Here is a 19,724-nt window from a genome sequence, read left to right on the forward strand (position 1 = left end):
ACTAGACCCACCAGCTTCAGGCCCCTGCAAGAGTAGTAACTGCAAGAGTCAACCATTTGTTTTGTCTCTGAGCAATCGCCACTACTTCATCCAGCTACTAGGCTGCGCTATTAAGTAGAAAGTCAATGTTTTTACTGTAACAGTTGAGGATTTTTTTTTTTCTCTCCCAGTTTTAGACCAATATATCCAAGGTGTGCTCGTAGCTTGGAATTGCGTGTAAACCTGTTGCCTAACCTTGGGGAAGGTGGCTGGGACCAGCAGAACTAAAATCCGAGCCACAGTCCTAGCTAATCACTTAGGCACTTAGGAAGTGGGGGGCGGTGTCCTCCTCCTACTCTGTAAAATGGTGGCAGAAGTGGGGAGGTAGAGCCTATTCTTCAGATGTAGTACTGCATATACTTAGAGACACTGAAGTCTATAATTATTATTATTATTATTATTATTATTATTATTATTTGTAACCTTCTTTTGTTGTTCAGCCATCTTCAGCATTGAATTCCAAGTGATTTATGGCCCAGAAATTGCAGATTTTGCTGCCTGGTAAAGGCAGAGCTGTGCGCAGTAGCTCTGCCTCTAATCCAGTCAATTTCAGTCTCTCCCCGCCCCTCTGTGTGAAAGAAGACGGAGAGGCGGAGATTGACTGGAGAAGAGGCGGAGCTACTGCACACAGCTCTGCCGAGAAGCAATCCTGGAACTTTGCTGGGCTGTTTCTGGGCCATAAATAACTCCTTCTGCCACGGGGAAGCGGCAGATTGGCTTAGAATTTATAGCTGAAGACTGAATAAGAAAATCTTAAAAAAAAAAAAAAAAAGAGGCTTTAATGTCTCTTAAGTATAAGCCAACCTGAGATGTAGGCCTGCTTACTTCTGAACTGTGCATTTTATTATGTAGTATTTTTCCTAAAACAAAACTGTGGGGGGCGCATGGGGGCATGTGACATGAGCTACACCGCTAACTAGCGAGGAGTACCATAGTTTACCTTTGGCAGTGCCAACCCCCTCCGAAGGACAACTAAAGCGATGCGGATATGGAGGCTGCCAAATTTATTTCCTTTAAAACAATTCACATTGCGTGGCTGTCCTGCTGATTCTCTCTGCCTTTAATACTTTTATGCAGATCAGGTGTTTCTGACATTGAGATTAGCTGCATGCTTGTTTCTGGTGTGGTTCAGACACCACTGCAGCCTGATAGATCAGCAGAATAGCCAGGCAACTGGTATTGTTTAAAAGGGAATATGGCAGCCTTCATATTTTTCTCACTTCAGGTGTGCTTTAAGGAGGATCTGTAAATATAAATACTCTGAGGTGAAGCTTCTAGATCCTTATGAAGCTTCCCCATCCTCCTCTGTCCCTCTGTAGCAATGGCAGCCCCCGATCATGTAAATACTTACCTTCCCCAGCAGCGGCTTTCCATTCAGGCTCAGACGGAGATGGCGAAGTCTGATCGTGAACGCTCGGCTATTTCCGCCCGATCGGAAAGTTGCTACTGCGCTTGCGCTGGAGCCCGGGAAGTAAAATATTGCAGCCGCTGCTGCACCGCAGCCCTACATCCATGTTGCCTGTGGTTTCGGAGGAGCCAGTGCTAAAACCGAGGGACAGAGGAGAATGGGGGGAATTGTCATTAGGATTCAGGTACTACTCCCTCCTGAGGGAAGTACAGTGGGATGCGAAAGTTTGGGCAACCTTGTTAATTGTCATGATTTTCCTGTATAAATCATTGGTTGTTATGATAATGTCAGTTAAATATATCATATAGGAGACACACAGTGATATTTAAGAAGTGAAATGAAGTTTATTGGATTTACAGAAAGTGTGCAATAATTGTTTAACCACTTAACGACCGCCTAACGCCGATAGGCGTCGGCGGGTCGTTAGTAGTATAGCATGGAAACTTCCATGCCAGTTCACGGAGGCTTTCTCCATGAACAGCCAGAGAGCCGCCGATCGCGGCTCGTCAGCGGAATGTAAACACGCGGGGCTAGAAATCCCCGCTGTTTACATCATACGGCACTGCTGCACAGCAGCGCCGTGACGTAAATCGGCGATCCCCGGCCTCTGGCTGAAGCCTATCCTTCAATGCGCAGGACGGATATCCGTCCTGCGCAGCCCATGGAGGGAGAGGGAGGGACGGGAAGGCAGGGAGCGCCGAAAACTCTGCGGAGGGGGGCTTTGAAGAGCCCCCTCCCCCGCAGATCACAAACAGCCGGCGGCGATCAGACCCCCCGGACATTGGTCTCCAGAACCTGCTGATACTGAATGTAATCGGAGTCCCTCAGCTTTGACAAGATTCCCAGTCCCTGCACTGGCCCCACAGCATGATGGAACCACCACCATATTTTACTGTAGGTAGCAGGTGTTTTCCTTGGAGCAGTGTTGGACTCACCTCCGAACCGAGTCCAACGCGGTCTGTTGTCCACTCCCGATAGCCACGTGCAGCACTGCTAGATGCAGCATCCATTCGCTTCCTGTAGGTCATGTGACGTACAGCGTCCTGTATGTCACATGACATACAGGAAGCAGTGCGATGCTGCATCTAGCGGTGCTGTAAGTGGCTATTGGAAGGCAGAGAGTGGAGGACAGACCGCGTTGGACTCAGGCTGGAAGGTGAGTCCATAGGGAGAGTGAGGGGAAAAAGGGAACAGGTGGGGGGGACACTGGAGCCAAAAAAGGGCACATGGAAGGCAAAGGGGACAGAGATAGCACAGCGTTCCGACTTGAGAACAGATTCAGGTTAAGAACGAACCTACATTCCCTATCTCGTTCGTTAACCAAAGACTAACTGTAACTTAATTTTAGTTTTATCAGTCCACAGCACCTTTAATCCAAAATGAAGCTGGCTTGTCCAAATGTGCTTTAGCATAACTCAAGCACCTCTGTTTGTGCTGTGGGCGGAGAAAAGGCTTCCTCTGCATCACTCTAGCATACAGCATCTCCTTGTGTAAAGTGTGCCGAATGGTTGAACGTTGCACAGTTACTCCATCTGAAGCAAGATGATGTTGTAGGTCTTTAGTGCTGGTCTGTGGGTTGACTCTGACTATTCTCACCATTCGTCGCTTCTGTTTATCCGAGATTTTTCTTGGTCTGCCACTTTGAGCCTTAACTTGAACTGAGCCTGTGGTCTTCCATTTCCTCAATATGTCCTAACTGTGGAAACAGCTGAAATCTGAGACAGCTTTCTGTATCCTTCCCCTAAACCATGAGTGTAAACAATCTTTGTCTTCGGGTCATTTGAGAGTTGTTTTGAGACCCCCATGTTGCTACTCTTCAGAGTAAATTAAGAGGGAAACTTACAATTGACCCCCTTAAATACTCTTGCTCATTGGATTCACCTATGTATGTAGGTCAGGGGTCACTGAGCTTACCAAGCCAATTTGAGTTCCAATAATTAGTTTTAAAATCCATAAAATAACAGTGCCCAAATTTATGCACCTGACTAATTTTATTTAACCTCCTGAGCGTTCAATTTCCCCAGGATTTCTGTACAAAAAGTAATGTAAAAAAAGTAAAATGTATTTCTTTAACTTTTTTTTTCCCTGTAAATTGCCAAAATGTGTCAAGCAAGGGTCTAGTATACAGTGCAGGAGTGTATTGATGTGTATGCACGTTTATACTGTTCACAGCATGTTTTGTATGGACAGAAAATCTGTCAATACCGCTGGGGAGGTTAAACAATTATTGCACACTTTCTATAAATCCAATAAACTTAATTTCACTTCTCTAATATCACTGTGTGCGTCTCCTATAGGCTATATTTAACTGACATTTTTTTATGGTAACAACCAACAATTTATACAGGAAAATCATGAAGATTAACAAGGTTGCCCAAACGTTCACATCCCACTGTATCCTGAAGGGGGGGGTTACTGGGTCCTGCCTAATTACCTTTCACCAACACCACGCGATTGGATATGGACAGTGGGCCAATAGGAGCAGGTTTGAGGGCAGGAGGGGTGGAGACAGGCTTGGTGACCCTGCATCCATATATAATCTCTCTGGAAACCATGAGCTCAACCCTTTGTACTCTTAGCAGTAACATAAATCTGTGTATGTAACCAGTTTACAGTTCTCTCTCCGGGCTCCTCCAGTTTTTGTTGTTGGTATATACATCGCACGTTCCTGCCGCAGCAGAATAACCTGTCGCGCTGTCAGCATAGCCGCTGAGCTTCAGGGTGATATAAGTTTACATAAAGTTTCTTTATTTGTAGCAACACGCAGGTTACTATGTGTCTGCTCTGTTTCATTGTTGCCAAAATAAAAAAAAATTGTTACTATTTCTTCCTGGCAGAAATCATGACAACTGCTGGGGAGGAAGGAATGCCGGACCTCGCTCATGTAATGCGCATCCTGTCTGCGGAGAATATTCCCAACTTACCGCCTGGAGGTGGCTTAGCTGGAAAGTGAGTGGCTGAATGTGGGGTTTGGGGAGAACTAGGAGGAGGTGGCTATTAAAGATACAGGTTTGGGTACAAATGAGAGCAAAGTAGTTAAAGTGGATCCAAGATGAACTTTTTTACTTTTTGCATAATTGTGCCCCTTGCATATAGTTTATAGGGCATTCCTCAAGCCAAATACTTTTTTTTTTTATTATACCACTTTCTCCTCGACGTAGAGCTAAGTCCAGGAGACCATGTGCGCTCCCACGGCCGATCGCGCACATACATGCACGCTCCCGGACACGGATCGTTAGCCCAGGAATCATAGAATCGGGCCAAGGCGCCTGATCACTGATTCCTCTCCCCCACAGAAAAAGCGACAGCTTCTCTCGGAAGCCTTGCTTTTCCTGCCTCCTACGACCCCCTAAGCGTACATGTTATGCTTAGAGTGACGTCATGTAAACAAACCTAAGGTTGCCATCTTGTGGCCGAAAAGTAAAACTACATCTACATAAAAAAAAAAAAAAAAAAAAAAAAAAAAATACATATATTTATATAAAAAAATACTATTTACACCCCACCCTCTCAAAAATACCCAAATACAATGTTTAATAAAAAAAATTGCTATAAAAAAACACAAATATTTACCTAATGGTCTGAATATCTATGTAAAGATGAAATATTTCATTTTTTTTTTTTTTATTTTTATTATAAGCTTGTAAATAGTGATGGATGCAAATGGAAAAAATGCACTTTTATTTCCAAATAAAATATTGTCGCCATACATTGTGATAGGGACATAATTTAAACAGTATAATAACCGGGACAAATGGGCAAATACATTACGTGGGTTTTAATTATGGAGGCATGTATTATTTTAAAACTATAATGGCCGAAAACTGAAAAATGAATTTTTTTCCTTACTGTTAAAATGCGTTTACAGTAAGGAAGCTATTATCAAAATGTACCACCCAAAGAAAGCCTAATTGGTGGCATAAAAAACAAGATGTAGATCAGTTCATTGTGATAAGTAGTGATAACGTTTTATAGGCTAATAAATGGGAAGTGAACATTGTTCGGATGCATAAAGTGAAAACGACTGAGGGCTTAGGTGGTTAAATACACTAATTCCCTATAAACGAAACAAGCTGCGCCCACAGCTCCTCCAGCACCTAGACATTTTGAGTCCCATGAAGCAAGTGCTCATGGGAACTCAGTCTGGGGATAGAGGAGGATTTTTTTTTTTTTTCTGGAGGAGGCGTTACCAGCCAGAGTTTGCAGAGGGAGAGGGGAGGGGAGTTTTCACAGGCTGAGGAGTGGAGATGCAGAGCAGCTTGCCTGTGTAATAAGCTTAATATGGCTGCTCTCATTGTATCACGGGAAGAAATAATCCTCTTCTGTTGAAGCGGTTTGCAGCTACATTTGTTGTGTAAACTGTCTAAACTTTAGATAAGATATGCAGTATAGACAAATTGTTATAATTCGTTTTTCAACTCTGATCCACTTTAAAGTGAACCTCCAGACTAAACATCTACTCGGCAGAACTGAAAAGGCTTGGTGTTTCTTTAACAGTTTCACTGCATCAGAAATTTGTTTTTATTATAGAAGTCTCATTTTTAGCTGCATGTTTAGCTAAGCTCTGCCCTATCAAAGAAAACTGCCTGGTCTTATTTTCCCCTGGTGCTGTGCAAAAGCATGATGGGATTTCCTATGTTGTTCACGGTGCCTAGCAACTGGGAGGGGTGATCAGGACAGATGGAACTCTCATGTTCCCTGTCACCTCCTTTCACCCAAAAAGATGGTTGCCCCCAAGAAATCACAAACATTTGCCTGTTCTTTTAAAGGGGCCCATACACCTAACGATTTTCCCGCCGATAAACAGCAGTTTCGATCACAGTGATGGAAACGACTGTGAAATCGCCGTGCGCACCGCTGACAGAACGATCGATTTCCGTCCGAAATTGATCATTCCCGTCGACCCTTCCGTGCGGAAGATTTTCCTCGGTCGCCGGGGGGTCGGGAGTGCGGCGTTCGACTGCCCGACGATCGACGCAATATAGCGGGTATAATTGCCTGCTCCGGCCGGCGCGGGTCCCCTGGTCTCTGCGGTCTTCTTCTCCGGGCCGTTGCTGCTACACAGAACTTCCTGTCCCGGCAGGAAGTTTAAACAGTAGAGTGCCCTCTACTGTTTAAACTTCCCCTGGACAGGAAGTTCAGTAGCCGGAGCGGAGAAGACAGCAGAGACCAGGGAACTGGCGCCGGCCTGAGCAGGTAATGTATGCGGGGGGGGACGGGCAGGCGGCAGCACCACCACCACAGATTGTGATCGGTTTCAGGCTGAAATCGATTCACAATCTGTTTGCAGTAAAGGTGGCCATACGATCCCTCTCTGATCAGATTCGATCAGAGAGGGATCTATCTGTTGGTCGAATCTGATGGACAATCGACCAGTGTATGGCCACCTTAAGACAGGGTGGGTTAGAGATTATATTACCTATCTATTTTAAGTAACATAACTGATGTAACTTAATGACAGTATGTTTGTTTAGGCTGAAGTTCCTCTTTAATGACCCTTTGTATTACTCAGCACTAAAGTCTTATCTGAAGTTGTCTTTCATTGTTCTTTGATGTGTAAGTGCTTCAGAAAACAGGACTGTAGCCGACTAAATTAGTTGTACTGCTCAGAGAAGCTCTTTTGCAAAGATTAGTGAAGTTTCTGAACTCTTCCTGCACTGGAAACCATATGAGAATGTTCTATTTCTTAGCTGTACTACACATACAAATCCTGATATCAAAACTTTATTTAAACTTGTGCTTCATTCAAGCTAATTGGTAATCTCTTTTCAGGCGCAGTGTTATTGAAGATGTTTATAATAGGTTGAATCCACATAGAGAAAATGATGGGGTAAGTTCCTAGCATATAAACGTATTTTTTTAATTAAAATCTCTACTGTCCTAGCTCTAATTGGCACTGTATGCTGATGTCCACTGACCGCATGTGATGTTGCCAGGCAACAGTGCAGTGTCTCAGCAGTTAACACACTGTAGTGATTTCTGGGGGTGCTGTGGTAAACTTAGAAGTATAATCTGGGAAGCAGACCACCCAAAGTAGATATACTGCAGTGGACTGTGGTGAAAAAAGTGGTTTCAGGTTGACTCATCAAAAACCTAACTGAAAAGGGAAAAACATTCTGTGGCCAACTTTACAGTAACACTACTGAAGATGACACAAAGCCAGTTGGGTTATTTTTAGCACTTGCCCAAAGCACGGTTTCATTGTTACCCCACCAATTTCCCGTATTAGTCTGGTTCCTCTCAAAGCACAGTGAGCAGCGTTGAGTTTTGAAATCTTATATTTTTCTAAGCAAGTCATAGAAAAGGAAATCTTCTTGGTCATAGCTAGAGTTAAGGTGGCCAAACATCAGGTGACTTGGCTGCCGATCGACCAGCTGATTCAATTATAATTATCCCTCCTGGCGGTTTAAAAAAATCCGCCAGGGGGCAGCAAAGTAGTGTTTTAAAAAAAAAAAAAAATTTACATGTAGCGAGACAAAGTCTCGCTACATGATAGCCGCCCAGCCGTTCAAAGAACAGGATCACCTGGAGGGCTTCCCCCGTCGCCATGGCGACGGGCGGGATGACGTCATCGACGTCGTGACGTCAAAGGGGACTCCCATCCACCCCACAGCGCTGCCTGGCACTGATTGGCCAGGCAGCGCACGGGGTCTGGGGGGTGGCGGCCGCGGCGCGACGAATATCGGCGGGTAGCGGCGGCGATCGGATGCTACACGCAGCTAGCAAAGTGCTAGCTGCGTGTAGCAAAAAAAAAAAATTATGCAAATCGGCCCAGCGCAGTGTTCTCCCCAGAAATTTTTTCCAGCCAGGTGGCATGAAATAGTAGCCGGGTGGCATGAAAAAGTAGCAAGGTGGGGCGAGATGAGAATGGAAGGTTGGTGCTTCTGTGGGCAACTCTTACAGCATAGGAGGTGGTGAGCCGATGACAGCCGGGTGGTCACCAAAACTAGCCGGGTGGAGCACCCGGCTAAAAGAGCCTGGGGAGAACACTGCAGCGGGGCCTGAGCGGTGCCTCCCGGCGGCATAGCCCGTGCTCAGCACGGGCTTACCGCCAGGGAGGTTAAAGAAGATGTCGGGCCATCGTGGTCGGTCGGGTGCGCAGTGGTAAAGGGGAGCGATATCAAGACAAACTCAACTAAACCCCTGGCGCTGTTCCCGCAGTGTATAAATGTGCATGTAATGCGTGCATTTATACCTAACCTGTCCTGTGTCGGTGTCCATCTTCCGAAGCAGCTGCTCCTCTGTTAGCCCCATACATGCTGCCGGTGCATAGCATGCCGGCGTGACGCCACGGCAGCAGCGGATATGGAAGAGCGGAGGATTCAGAAGAGGGACTGGCATCGCGATTGGTAATGTATAAATGCACGCATTGCATACACATTTATACACCAGGGTGGTAGTGACAAGGTGGTGGGTGTAGCCAATTCCTGAGGGATTTCATGCTGAAGTTGGCCTGCGGTGTATGGCAAGCCGACAGATCTCTCTCTAATCAGATTCGATCAGAGCGAGAGTTCTCTTGGACGAATCAACCCATCATCCCTAGATATATGGCCACCTTAACTCTCACACCGATAGAGCTGTCGAGTGTTGATTGGCAGATGCAGTACTCACGTGTGTTTTGCCCCGTTCGTCAGATGCATGGGTGACGTGAAGTATCAAAATTTAGCAACACTCGTGTTATCCATCTTCTTCGGATTACAGGGTAATCTGCCGGCATTATTGTGCGAGCTTGGCAATATTCCATAGCAAAGTCTGTCCCATTGTGTGATAAGCATCCGTGACTTCATGATGTAGGTAGTAGGGCTGATTTGTGAAGCCATTTCCAGTGGGTGAACCTGAGACCGGGCAGGTGCTGAGGGATATTTTTTTTGGTCTATTGGTGTTGAGTTTCCTGCAGGTTCCCGTGGTAAGAATGTTACCAAAGGGACCTTGCAGTCAAAGTATATATGAATCCGCCATTGTATCCTGAATGAGGATCTACTGAAAATTTGCTGCATCTTACGCAATAGGTATTTTTTCTTTGTAATCCACCAGCTGAATTTCAACCATAGCATGGTTAGATCTACAGCTCTGTTTAGCCTCCCTACCAACGTTCTCCTCCCTACCAATCATCTGGGGAGCTGTACTGCCTCCTTTGTGTGCAAGTCCTGTGTTTTTAATTCAGGGACTGCCACAACACACAGAGCAGCTGTTTTGTCTCTGCAGATAGCAGGACACCTCGGGAGGGAAGGACGTGAGGAGAAAGCTGGCTAGGGCTGATAATTCTATGTAAATGCATAATGCTCATGCTTGGAGATTTCTGGAAATGTAAATTAGGCCCCTTGTCCCATTTGGCATGCATTTTTAAAGTAAACCTGGAAGAATAAAAACCTGCCCTAGGGGTACTCACCTCGGGAGGGGGGAAGCCTTCAAATCCTGAAGAGGCTTCCTCCATCATCCCTCACAGACCCATTCCACCGCTGGGACCCCCAGACATAGAATATACCAGCGATGGCCAACCTTGGCACTCCAACTGTGGTGAAACTACAAGTCCCATGAGACATTGCAATACTCTGACAGCTCTAAGCATAACTCGGGGAGGCAGAGGCATGATGGGATTTGTAGTTTTGTCACAGCTGGAGTGCCAAGGTTAGCCATCACTGGTATATACAGTTTCAGCAGAAGCAGGAGCGGCTTTCTCCTCGAGCTCCGGTGGAAATGGCCAAGCCAGATCGAAATGCTCTACTATGCAGGCACCAGCGGTCTCGCCGTAGAGCCGACCCAATCAGGCTTGACTATTTCTACGCTTGCATGTGGATCATAACAAGCCAATCTTTGTGGGTGCCAGCGATAGATCACCTCTGGTGAGAGGGAGGCCTCCTTAGGATCCAGAGGCTTCCCCCTCCTAGTGTAAGTACCCCCTAGGGGCACTTTTTGTACACATACAGTGTAGCAGTGGTAGCACTAACAGGTAGAAAGAGGCCTGGCCTAACAGCAATTCCCCAGCTGCCTGTTTCTGCAGAGGTACAAAAGCAAGCTTCCTGCTTCTGTGTGTGACAAAGTGGAGGGAACCCTGTGGAATTACTGTTAGGCCAGACTAGTTGATATCTGTTACAGCTACTGCATGTACTATGTATGTAAATCATTTCTAAAGTTAACCATACAGGTGACTTCAGCAGGAAGTAAAGGTCTATTCTGGTTGCTCTGGTTTTCTGAGTATTTTAATAATTGGAAATGTATGCACTGAAGGCCACAAGGTGTTAGACCTGGTTTGTTCATGTTGCTATAATAAGTTCTCATACATTTAATACTGAGTTATGATGCTTGCCACACGGGTGCCTGAAAACGGATAATCTATGCATGCCATCGATTTTGGTTTCTTCCCATTTTAACCTGATGACCGTCCTCTAATCTTTTGCGCCATACCATTGCACCAGGCAAGTATCTGTGTAAATGAACGCCACCTCCTGTTTTGATGATAAAATCAGTTTAGCTTCAGACTTGGTGTGTAAGTACTGGGGGAGCCGGCCCTGCTGCCAGTGTGGGTGATATGGGTGGGGGGACCCCATTAAAGCTTTGGTGGAGCCCCCGCAAGCTTTATAGTTGGGCCTCTGTTAAGACTGTACCTTTGCTTGGAAGGGTCTAAAATTTGAATGGAATTGAAGTGAAGTATTAAAGTACACATGAAGTGAGAGGCTTATGGAGGCTGCCATTTTAAACCATGCCAGTTGCTTGCGCCCTGCTGATGTTTAACGCATCAATGTTTGAATCACACACCTGAAACAAGCATGTGAAAAACGTAGTCAAGCTTTAGTCAAACATCTGATCTGCATGCTTGTCCAGGGTCTATGGCTTAAAGGGAACCTAAACTGAGAAGGATATGGATTTTTTTCCTTTTAAAATAATCCCAGTTGCCTGACTCCTCCTGCTTATCCTGTGTCTCTAATACGTTTAGCCACAGCCCCTCAACAAGCAGATCAGGTGCTCTGACTGAAGTCAGACTGGATTAGCTGCATGCTTGTTCCAGGTGTGTGATTTAGCCAAAGAGATCAGCAGGACTGCCAGGCAACTGGTATTGTTTAAAAGGAAACCTCCATATCCCTCTGTTTAGGTTCCCTTTAAAGTATTAGTCAGCAGGACAGCCAGGCAGTAAAAGAAATACAGCAGCCTCCAACTCCTTTTTTCAGATATCCTTTATTGCAGGTCAGTTAGTTTAATCTTTGTATGCATGTGGCATGTATGGAATGACTCTTGTTTTTACATACTGACACTGGGGTCTTGAATCTTGAATAAGGACCCTACTGGAGCAGAGGACAGTGCAACACAAGGAAAGTTGGTGGAAGCTCTCAGAGATCTGAGAATTAATCATAGGGGCAACTACCGTCAAATCCTGGAAGAAATGCTTAGTAGTTACAGGCTAGCTAAAACACAGGCGGAAGAGTCTGCTGCCGGAGCAACGCAGTCGTCGTCCTCCTCTTCTTCTGTGCCCGAAAGTGTGGAGAGCGAAGAGACACCGGAAAACCCGCCGCAAACTCCAGTGGATTCACCTTCAGCAGACCGTGCATGATACATGTTTTTTTTATTTTCTTCCCACTTCCCCCTCAGCCCATCACCAGATTGCAGGTAGTCCATTTTTTCGTAGGTGTAAACAGTTTGGGGTTTCTTTAAAGAGGAACTCCAGTGAAAATAATGTAATAAAAAAAGTGCTTCATTTTTACAATAATTATGTATACATGATTTAGTCAGTGTTTGCTCATTGTAAAATCTTTCCTCTCCCAGATTCACATTCTGACTTGTATTACATGGTGACATTGTTACTGTGGGCAGATTATGGAGCTGTTTCTAGCTGGTCTGGCTTTAACAGACAGCTATTTCCTGTCTGAACATTGTTACATTGTGACAGTTTGCCCAGAGTACCGTACGGTACCAGAGCCTCTTGTGGGAGGGGTTTCAGCACAAAATCAGTCATACAGCGCCCCCTGATGGTCTGTTTGTGAAAATCATTATTTTTCTCATGTAAAAGTGGGTATCAGCTACTGATTGGGATAAAGTTCAATTCTTGGTCGGAGTTTCTCTTTAAACCATTTTCATGGTTGAGTAGACTAACGTCATGGTAGAGTTGGTGAAGGAGTAAGCCAGTAGGATGCTAGTTTTTTGGGTGTTCTGTGTCTGTTGGCCCAGAAGGTGTTCATGGCTAATGACCAGAATGATCGTGCAGACCTAGGTTTTCTAAGTAAACGAGCTACGTGGTTTCCTCAACTCAAACTCCTGAAGCAAATATTGGTCTAGGAACTGGGCAGCTGACGTGAAAATGGGAGCCTCAATGTTCCATTGCACCTACTAAACCATTCTTAGTTCCAACACCCCTCTTTGCTCTGAGGCTGCCGCCTGTTGTAATGAAGGCCAAGTGCTGCTTTGTGCTCAGAACTAAAATTAACCATGTGGCAAAACACTATTGGTTTGAGTTTTGAGTTATAACCAGACTTGTATTTTCTTAAAGCTGGCTTCCATTCTCCTACCCAATCTCCACCTTGGTTCACCTGTTGGGACATGGTTTCCATTGTCTACTTCTCAACTAAATCACAAACTTGTAACTGTTTTAATGCGAGGCTGTTGGGTTTGTTTTTGAAACTTTTGTTTTTCCTCTTCAGGCTACACAAGTAGCTGACTGTTCTTTCTCCTTTTCAGTCCAGCATAAATGGTAACTGACGATTGGCCTTTGCCTCGAACCGCTTTCACTAATGCTTGCTTGCCTGCTTGCTTTCCGGCTTTTACTGAGATCTACATTTTACTTGCCAGAAAATTGGTATTGGTATGATGCTGACTATGCCAATACAAGCTCAAGGAGGCACAGAGGTGGATTAGTTTTGTCTTCTCCTGGCACTCGCTCCAGCTGCAGTATTGGTCTTTTTGGAATTTTTACAACTTTGCAGACAGTATGAAAATCTATATAGGAGTCTCGCCATCTCGCCCATCCCATGGGGCCCTCGGAGATTAGAATGTCGAAGTTTAAATAGCTGCAAAATCTTCAGCCTCAATACTCCCAAATCAAAATTTAGTGGACACGCATGTTTTGACTGTAACTCTGTGGGGTTTTGGGGGGGGGGGGGGGGGGCATTTTATCATGTTTTTGTTAAGGTTTTTTTGCGTTTTTAGCCTCAGATTTTATTATCCTCTCACTCCTTTAATGCTGGATGGATCACAGTATGTTCAGTAATGCTTGTCAGTGCAGTTACAGCTGAATTGAAAGCCCCAGCCCACCCTTAGTTGTGTCCTAATGGTGAATTCGGTATGTTAGGAGAAAACTTGCTTGTAATGAAATTACCTGCTGGAGAAGATAAGTTGGGCAGCTACTCTTTGTTGGCACTCCATTGTCATTCTGACAAAATGTAGACTCTCAACCCAAATTGTGGCCAATGTTATATCTTGGTGGGAGTGGGTCTAACTGCAGTTCCTGTTGAAGCCACCTTGCCTTGAGATGTTAAGAATAAGCGACCAGTTTCGTGAGACGCTGAACTATACTTGCTCGTGTCGGAGCAGGAGGCAGTGGGAGTTAACTTAATCGGGTGTCCGCCTATTACCGTGGCACTCCACTCTGCACTCCATCCTCCTGACACTTCCCTTTTCAGAGCTGGAACTTCCACTGTGGAACAGGAAGTATCAGGAGGATGAAGTGCAGAATGCATTGCACAAATCTATCCATCTCTTTAATTTACCAAATTGAATGAGTCTGATTTCTAAAAGGGCATCTTTATTAGCTGTATCGGTACACAGTGGCTTTAAAGTATACCAGAGGCCAAATCGATATGAGAAACTGGGGGAGTGGGCATGTATGGGCAGCTGTCCTGATGCTCACCAGACACCCCCATCCACTGGGTCTCCCCCCCCCCCCCCCCCCCGTTCTCAATTCAGCCCCTCGGCTTGCCTCTAAATGCCTTCCGGCACCATGGGTTGGGTCGCACATCACTGCGGCTGCACGTGACCACAAATGGGAACACGATCGGCATGACGTCATGACTGCCTCCGCAGAGTGCTCCCGGCTGTGGAGTGTCAGGATGGAGAACAAGAGGGGGCGTTAAGCAATCAGGACAGCTCACCATACATGCCTGCTCTTCCGTTTCTCATTTTGATTTGGGCTCTAGTATCCGTTAAAGTGTCCCCTAATTCCTGTTAAAAATGTTGGAGTGGGCTGCAGGTAAAGACCCTTATTATGATTCTCAAAGGCAGACAGGATCACAGTTGAAAGCCTCATTTGGCGCGTGCTAAAATATGTATTTGCCATAGAGATTACCAGGACATAATCTGCACTGTGCTGCTTTCAGCTAAAAGCTACTGCATGACCATAATTTAGTACCGCCAGCCGTCTTGCATCGCAGTTGCGCGTGCAATGGACTTTCTGATGGGTTGAGAGCACCTGCAACTCTGGAGACTTCGTAGCCTATAGGTTATTCATTTTTAATGTAGTGATTTCAATGTAGTTAGAATCGTACATAAAATTTGATCAAATTATGTTTGGATTTTTTGGGGGGGATTTCATAACTGTCAAGGAATGAAGGTATTTCTTTTGTCATGTACATGGTGCGTTTTTGTTTATAATACATATATTGCAGTGTAAACTTTTTTAACAATCCTTAATAAAGCTTTAGTTGTTTGAAGAACAGCACTGCCCTCTTTATTGTGAGAATGCAGAGTGCGAGAGACCCGATTCCTATGTATGAGGTGTAGAGACCTATTGCATGTTCTCTGAGTTTTTTATAGAGGTAGATTTGGATGGTAGATCTGAAAATTGATACCGAAAGATTAAGTGTCCATAAACTAGTCAATTGGCGGGAGGTCATTTGAATCACACCAGAAATGAACATGCATCTAATCTTGTCACTTCAGTCAGAGCACCTGAACTGCAGCATGCTTGTTCAGGATCTATGGCTAAAAGTACTAGAGACAGAGGAATCGGCAGGACAGCCAGGCAACTGGTATTGCAAGGAAATAAATATGGCAAAACTCTCGCTTCAGTTGTCCTTTAACCCTTTGCGTACCAGCAGGCTCTGGCCCCTTAAGGACCAGAGACAGTTGGATAATTCGGAGCACATACCCACCAGTCACAACGCTTTTTTTTATTACCGCGGGCCCCTCTGCCGTCTCTATGACGGCAGAGTGATGACCGGCAGTCAGGAGCCAATGAAAGCGGATCCTGAACTGCTCACGGAGCTCTCTACTGTCTTATAGATGACAGGGTGAGTGAACTGCGGCGGGTGCAGAACAGCGGGAGGCAAACGACAGGGACAGAAAAATCTGTCCCGTCAGAGCTGCGCAGCCACCACGGTCAGGAAGCAGTTAAAGGGAACATAAAGCGAAAGGTATATATGGAGGTTGCCATATTTATTTCCTTTTAAACTATACTATTTGTTGGGCAGTCCTTTCTGGCATCTCTAGTGGCTGAATGACACACCTGAACTAGCATGGGGCTAATCTTATGTCAGAAACCTGTGATCTGCATTCTTATTCAGGGTCTATGGCTTAGCACAATCACAATCTACCTTTTGAATTGGTCCACACACAGCCTATGAGCCAATAAAATGTGCAGATGCTTTCACCTGTGGCTGCAGTACCAAATCTAGCAGGAGCTGCAACAAATCGGCACTCATGCAACAAATCGGCCATAGTCAGAGAGGGTTCGGTCTCACATAATCATAGATTACGTGACCAGCAGGGGGCACCACATGCAGGTGTCCCTCTCAACATTCCCTTACCACTCACCTGATAAGAGCTGCAAAAATAAAGACTACAATTGCAAAGCACTGGTGCGCATGACAGGCCCCGGGCTCTGCCGCCATCTGGGACCCCCACTCGGATCCCGGGTTCACCATGCAACACCAAAGGGGGGAGAGCAGGTGGACCCCAGTGCTCACACCACCAGGGGAATCGCCCACAACTGCCAAGCACCAGAGAAGCCAATTGGTCTGTGGACAGCCTGTTAGCCAAGGAGCAAGAAAGGAGAACCGAGAGCCCGATATAGTGTAGTAAGGCAATAGGGTATATGGAACAAGTATCAATATATACTCACAAAGCAGGGTTACCTCCAGGCAACCACTGTATAAGGAGATGTGGAGATTAGCCTGTCCCCACTCAGGATTAGGAAGTAGCTCTCTGTAGATAGGAAAAAGGTGATTCCCCCCCAGGGGTGGATATTCATGATGATGTAAGTGAAACAGAGGCGCCAAAAGGATAAAAACTGTTGTTAAAAAGTTTAAAAGTGCTTAGGAGGCAGTGGTGAACTTGCCTCCTGCAAGCAGGCACAAAAAACTGTATTCAAGACAAGTAAAATTTATTGGTATACTCCAGGTGTTTAGCAACGCGTTTCACAGGCTCTCACCCGCTTCATCAGGCAATAAGTTAATGGAGTACACAACAGTATGTGGTCCGGGTTACACCTGACTCCTCAGTCTAGCCAATAAGAGGTGCAAATACATGCACCTGTGTCTGCAGTACAGCGCAGTCCAGCAAGAGCTGAGACGAGTCTATGGCTTAACCTATTAGAGACAGAGGATCAGCAGGACTGCCAGGCAACTGGTATTGTTTAAAAGGAAATAAATGTGGCTTTTATAGTCCTCTTACTTCAGGTGTGCTTTAACCATTTACCGACATCCTAACGTATTAAAACGTCATGCTTACCGCTATTAACAGCAACATGACGTTTTAATACGTCGCGCATTCCCGCCGCTGCTACCGCCGTGTGTCCGCCGCTACCGCCGCCATTACCGTCGGGATCCCGTGCTGGGCGATTGGGGAAGAGGACTGAACAGTCCTCTACCCAATCGCAGTGCCTGGAGTGAATGGACGTGACCGCGAACAGCGGCTACGTCCATTCACATAAACAGGAAATGTAACAGTTTAATAAAGTGTGTAAAAAAAAAAAAAAAAAAAAGTGAACACGTCCTATGAGTGTTCACCAGCGCCATCTTGTGGCCAAAAAGTATATTACACTTACAAAATACATACATTTTTAAGTATATACACATCATTAATAAAATTACACTTCCAACCCTCCCCCCCCCAAAAAAACACTTGTAAAAAAAAAAAATCAGCTTAAAAAAATAAAATAAATAGTTGCCTTAGGGACTCAGCTTTTTTTATTCTATATTTTATGGGGGAAAATTAATTTTAATTTATTACATAGGGGCTTGTAATTATGGCCAGAACAAACAGAAAAATAACCACTTATATTTCAAAATAATATACTGTCGCCATACATTGTGGTAGGGACATAATCTAAACGGTTTAATTATCGGGACCACTGGGCAAATAAAACGTGTTTGTTTTATCCACAGGAGAATGTTTAATTTTAAAACTATAAAGGCTGAACACTGAGAAATAATGATTTTTTTTCTTTTTTTTTTCTGTTTTTCTCATTAAAATGCATTTAGAATAAAAAAATTCTTAGCAAAATGTACTATCCACAGAAAGCCTAATTGGTGGCGAAAAAAACGAGGTATAGATCATTTTCTTGTGATAAGTGGTAATAAAGTTATTAGGGAATAAAAGGGAGGAGCGCTGACAACTGAAAATTGCTCTGGTCCGTTAGGATAAAAACCCTTGGGGGTGAACTGGTTAAAGCAAGTCTGAGGTGAGAATAAAAATAAAAAGATGCATAAGGAGAGGGAAGGCTTGGGGTCCTATGCAGTGTTCCCCAACCCTGTCCTCAAGGCACGTAATCCGCTCTACTGAGGCTTTAGAGGTCTTGGGTAGCACTCTGGCTCCCGAAGACCGACGTCTCTGTACTGCGCATACAAGAGAGGGTGCTGTTGAATGCACAGTAGGAGCAGCCTGTCTTCGAAAGCTAATGTGGAAGAGAGCAGTGTACGACCGAAAGGTTGTAGACTGCTAATGGGGGAGCCTGCAGGGGGGGGGGGGGGGGGGGGAGGACTAGAAAGAGTAGGCGCTCTATAGGACCTAGAGCCTTCCCTCTCCTGTGGTGAGCATCTGTTTTAAATTTTTATTCTCACTTCAGACTCTCCTTAAAGGAATTATCAGGCAAATAAGCGCTACTTACCGGGGGGCTTCCTCCAGCACCAAGTTCCCAGCATGTCCCTCGTCGCAGCTCTCCCTTCAGCCGTTTGCCACAGCTCGCTCCCGGTCCCCGGAGATGACGTCAGGCCGACTTCAATCACCGCCACGTGGACCAGAGCGGACTGCGCAGTAGTTCTGGAGGTCGGCCTGACATCATCATGACATCACCGGGGACCAGGACGGAGCTGCTGCGGGCAGAGCTGCGGCGAGGGACATGCTGGGAGCTTGGGGCTGGAGGAAGCCCTGAGTAAGCAGCGCTTATTTTGTTACATTTGCCTGATAACTCCTTTAGGACTGTATTTGAGAAGTACAACACAAATTTAGTTGGGAACGACAGTCGAAAGGGACAGTCGCATACTCAATTCAAAATAAAATTCCAAACCATCAACTATCCGCATGCACCATGCCAACAACGAAACTGAATCAATATATGCTAAATTGGCTGCATGCAGATATTTCTAGAGTACTTGATCTTCTGGACCAGAAGATGAGCTTTTTCCCCACAAAGTGGGGTGGGATGAAATAGTTGGAGTGGCGCAATTGTCCCTCACAAGTGCCATCCGCCACCATACTGTGTATTGTGTCCCCATGTCCTCTTCTATCCCTGCTGTGTCCTCCCTCCTTAGCCGTTCTTAATAGTCCGGCAATTGTCCTCCATACATGTGCAGCATACACACACACCGCGGCTCTGTCTTCAGACTCTAGTCAGTAGCGGCCAATCAGGCTGGGTGCTACAACTAGACCCACCAATCACAGACGCTCTGCTTGTTTACACGAGCTGATGGTCTTGGAGGCGGGAACATGGCTCTGCTATTGTTGCCAATGATTGGTAATCCTGGCACTACAGAACGGGCCCTTCTGCTGTTCATTTTCCTTTTCATAGAATGTTATTTTAAAGAGCACTGTAACAACATATAGTAGAACGCAGACAATTATTCAGGCAAAGTTACTTGTTAGTGTTTGGCCCCAGCGCTGGAAAGGTAGCCGTTTCAGCAGTATGATAAAATTGGATTGGTCCATTTTCAAGCTGCATGAATTTAAACTTGGTAGGACGTGATTGGTCCATTTTCAAGCTGCATGAATTTAAACTTGGTAGGACGTGATTGGTCCATTTTCAATGTATGTACAAGATTTGCATGATACTGCATCAACTTAGAAACATTTGCCTCTCCTTAACTACCGTACTTATTGAGCAAAACAAGGGTATAGGCAGTTGGCGTACTGCTCTCAG

At 45.4% G+C, this 19,724-nt stretch overlaps 1 protein-coding gene across 4 annotated transcripts in view; it reads left to right on the plus strand.

Annotated features, from left to right (window-relative positions):
* The window catches only part of PPM1B (protein phosphatase, Mg2+/Mn2+ dependent 1B), a 101,814-nt gene that overhangs the window by 70,950 nt on the left and 11,140 nt on the right, over positions 1–19,724 (plus strand). For 3 of the 4 annotated variants that reach the window (XM_068233018.1, XM_068233016.1, XM_068233017.1), the window contains exons 4-6: positions 4,285–4,396; positions 7,220–7,277; positions 11,721–12,049. In XM_068233018.1, coding sequence (XP_068089119.1) covers positions 4,285–4,396; positions 7,220–7,277; positions 11,721–11,993 — 443 coding nt within the window. In that variant the 3' untranslated portion in view covers positions 11,994–12,049. The remainder of the gene's footprint in view (positions 1–4,284; positions 4,397–7,219; positions 7,278–11,720; positions 12,050–19,724) is intronic. The other variant, XM_068233019.1, reaches the window with a different exon arrangement.

The sequence above is a fragment of the Hyperolius riggenbachi genome, chromosome 4 (genome assembly GCF_040937935.1).
Source record: "Hyperolius riggenbachi isolate aHypRig1 chromosome 4, aHypRig1.pri, whole genome shotgun sequence".
NCBI classification, from domain to species: domain Eukaryota; kingdom Metazoa; phylum Chordata; class Amphibia; order Anura; family Hyperoliidae; genus Hyperolius; species Hyperolius riggenbachi.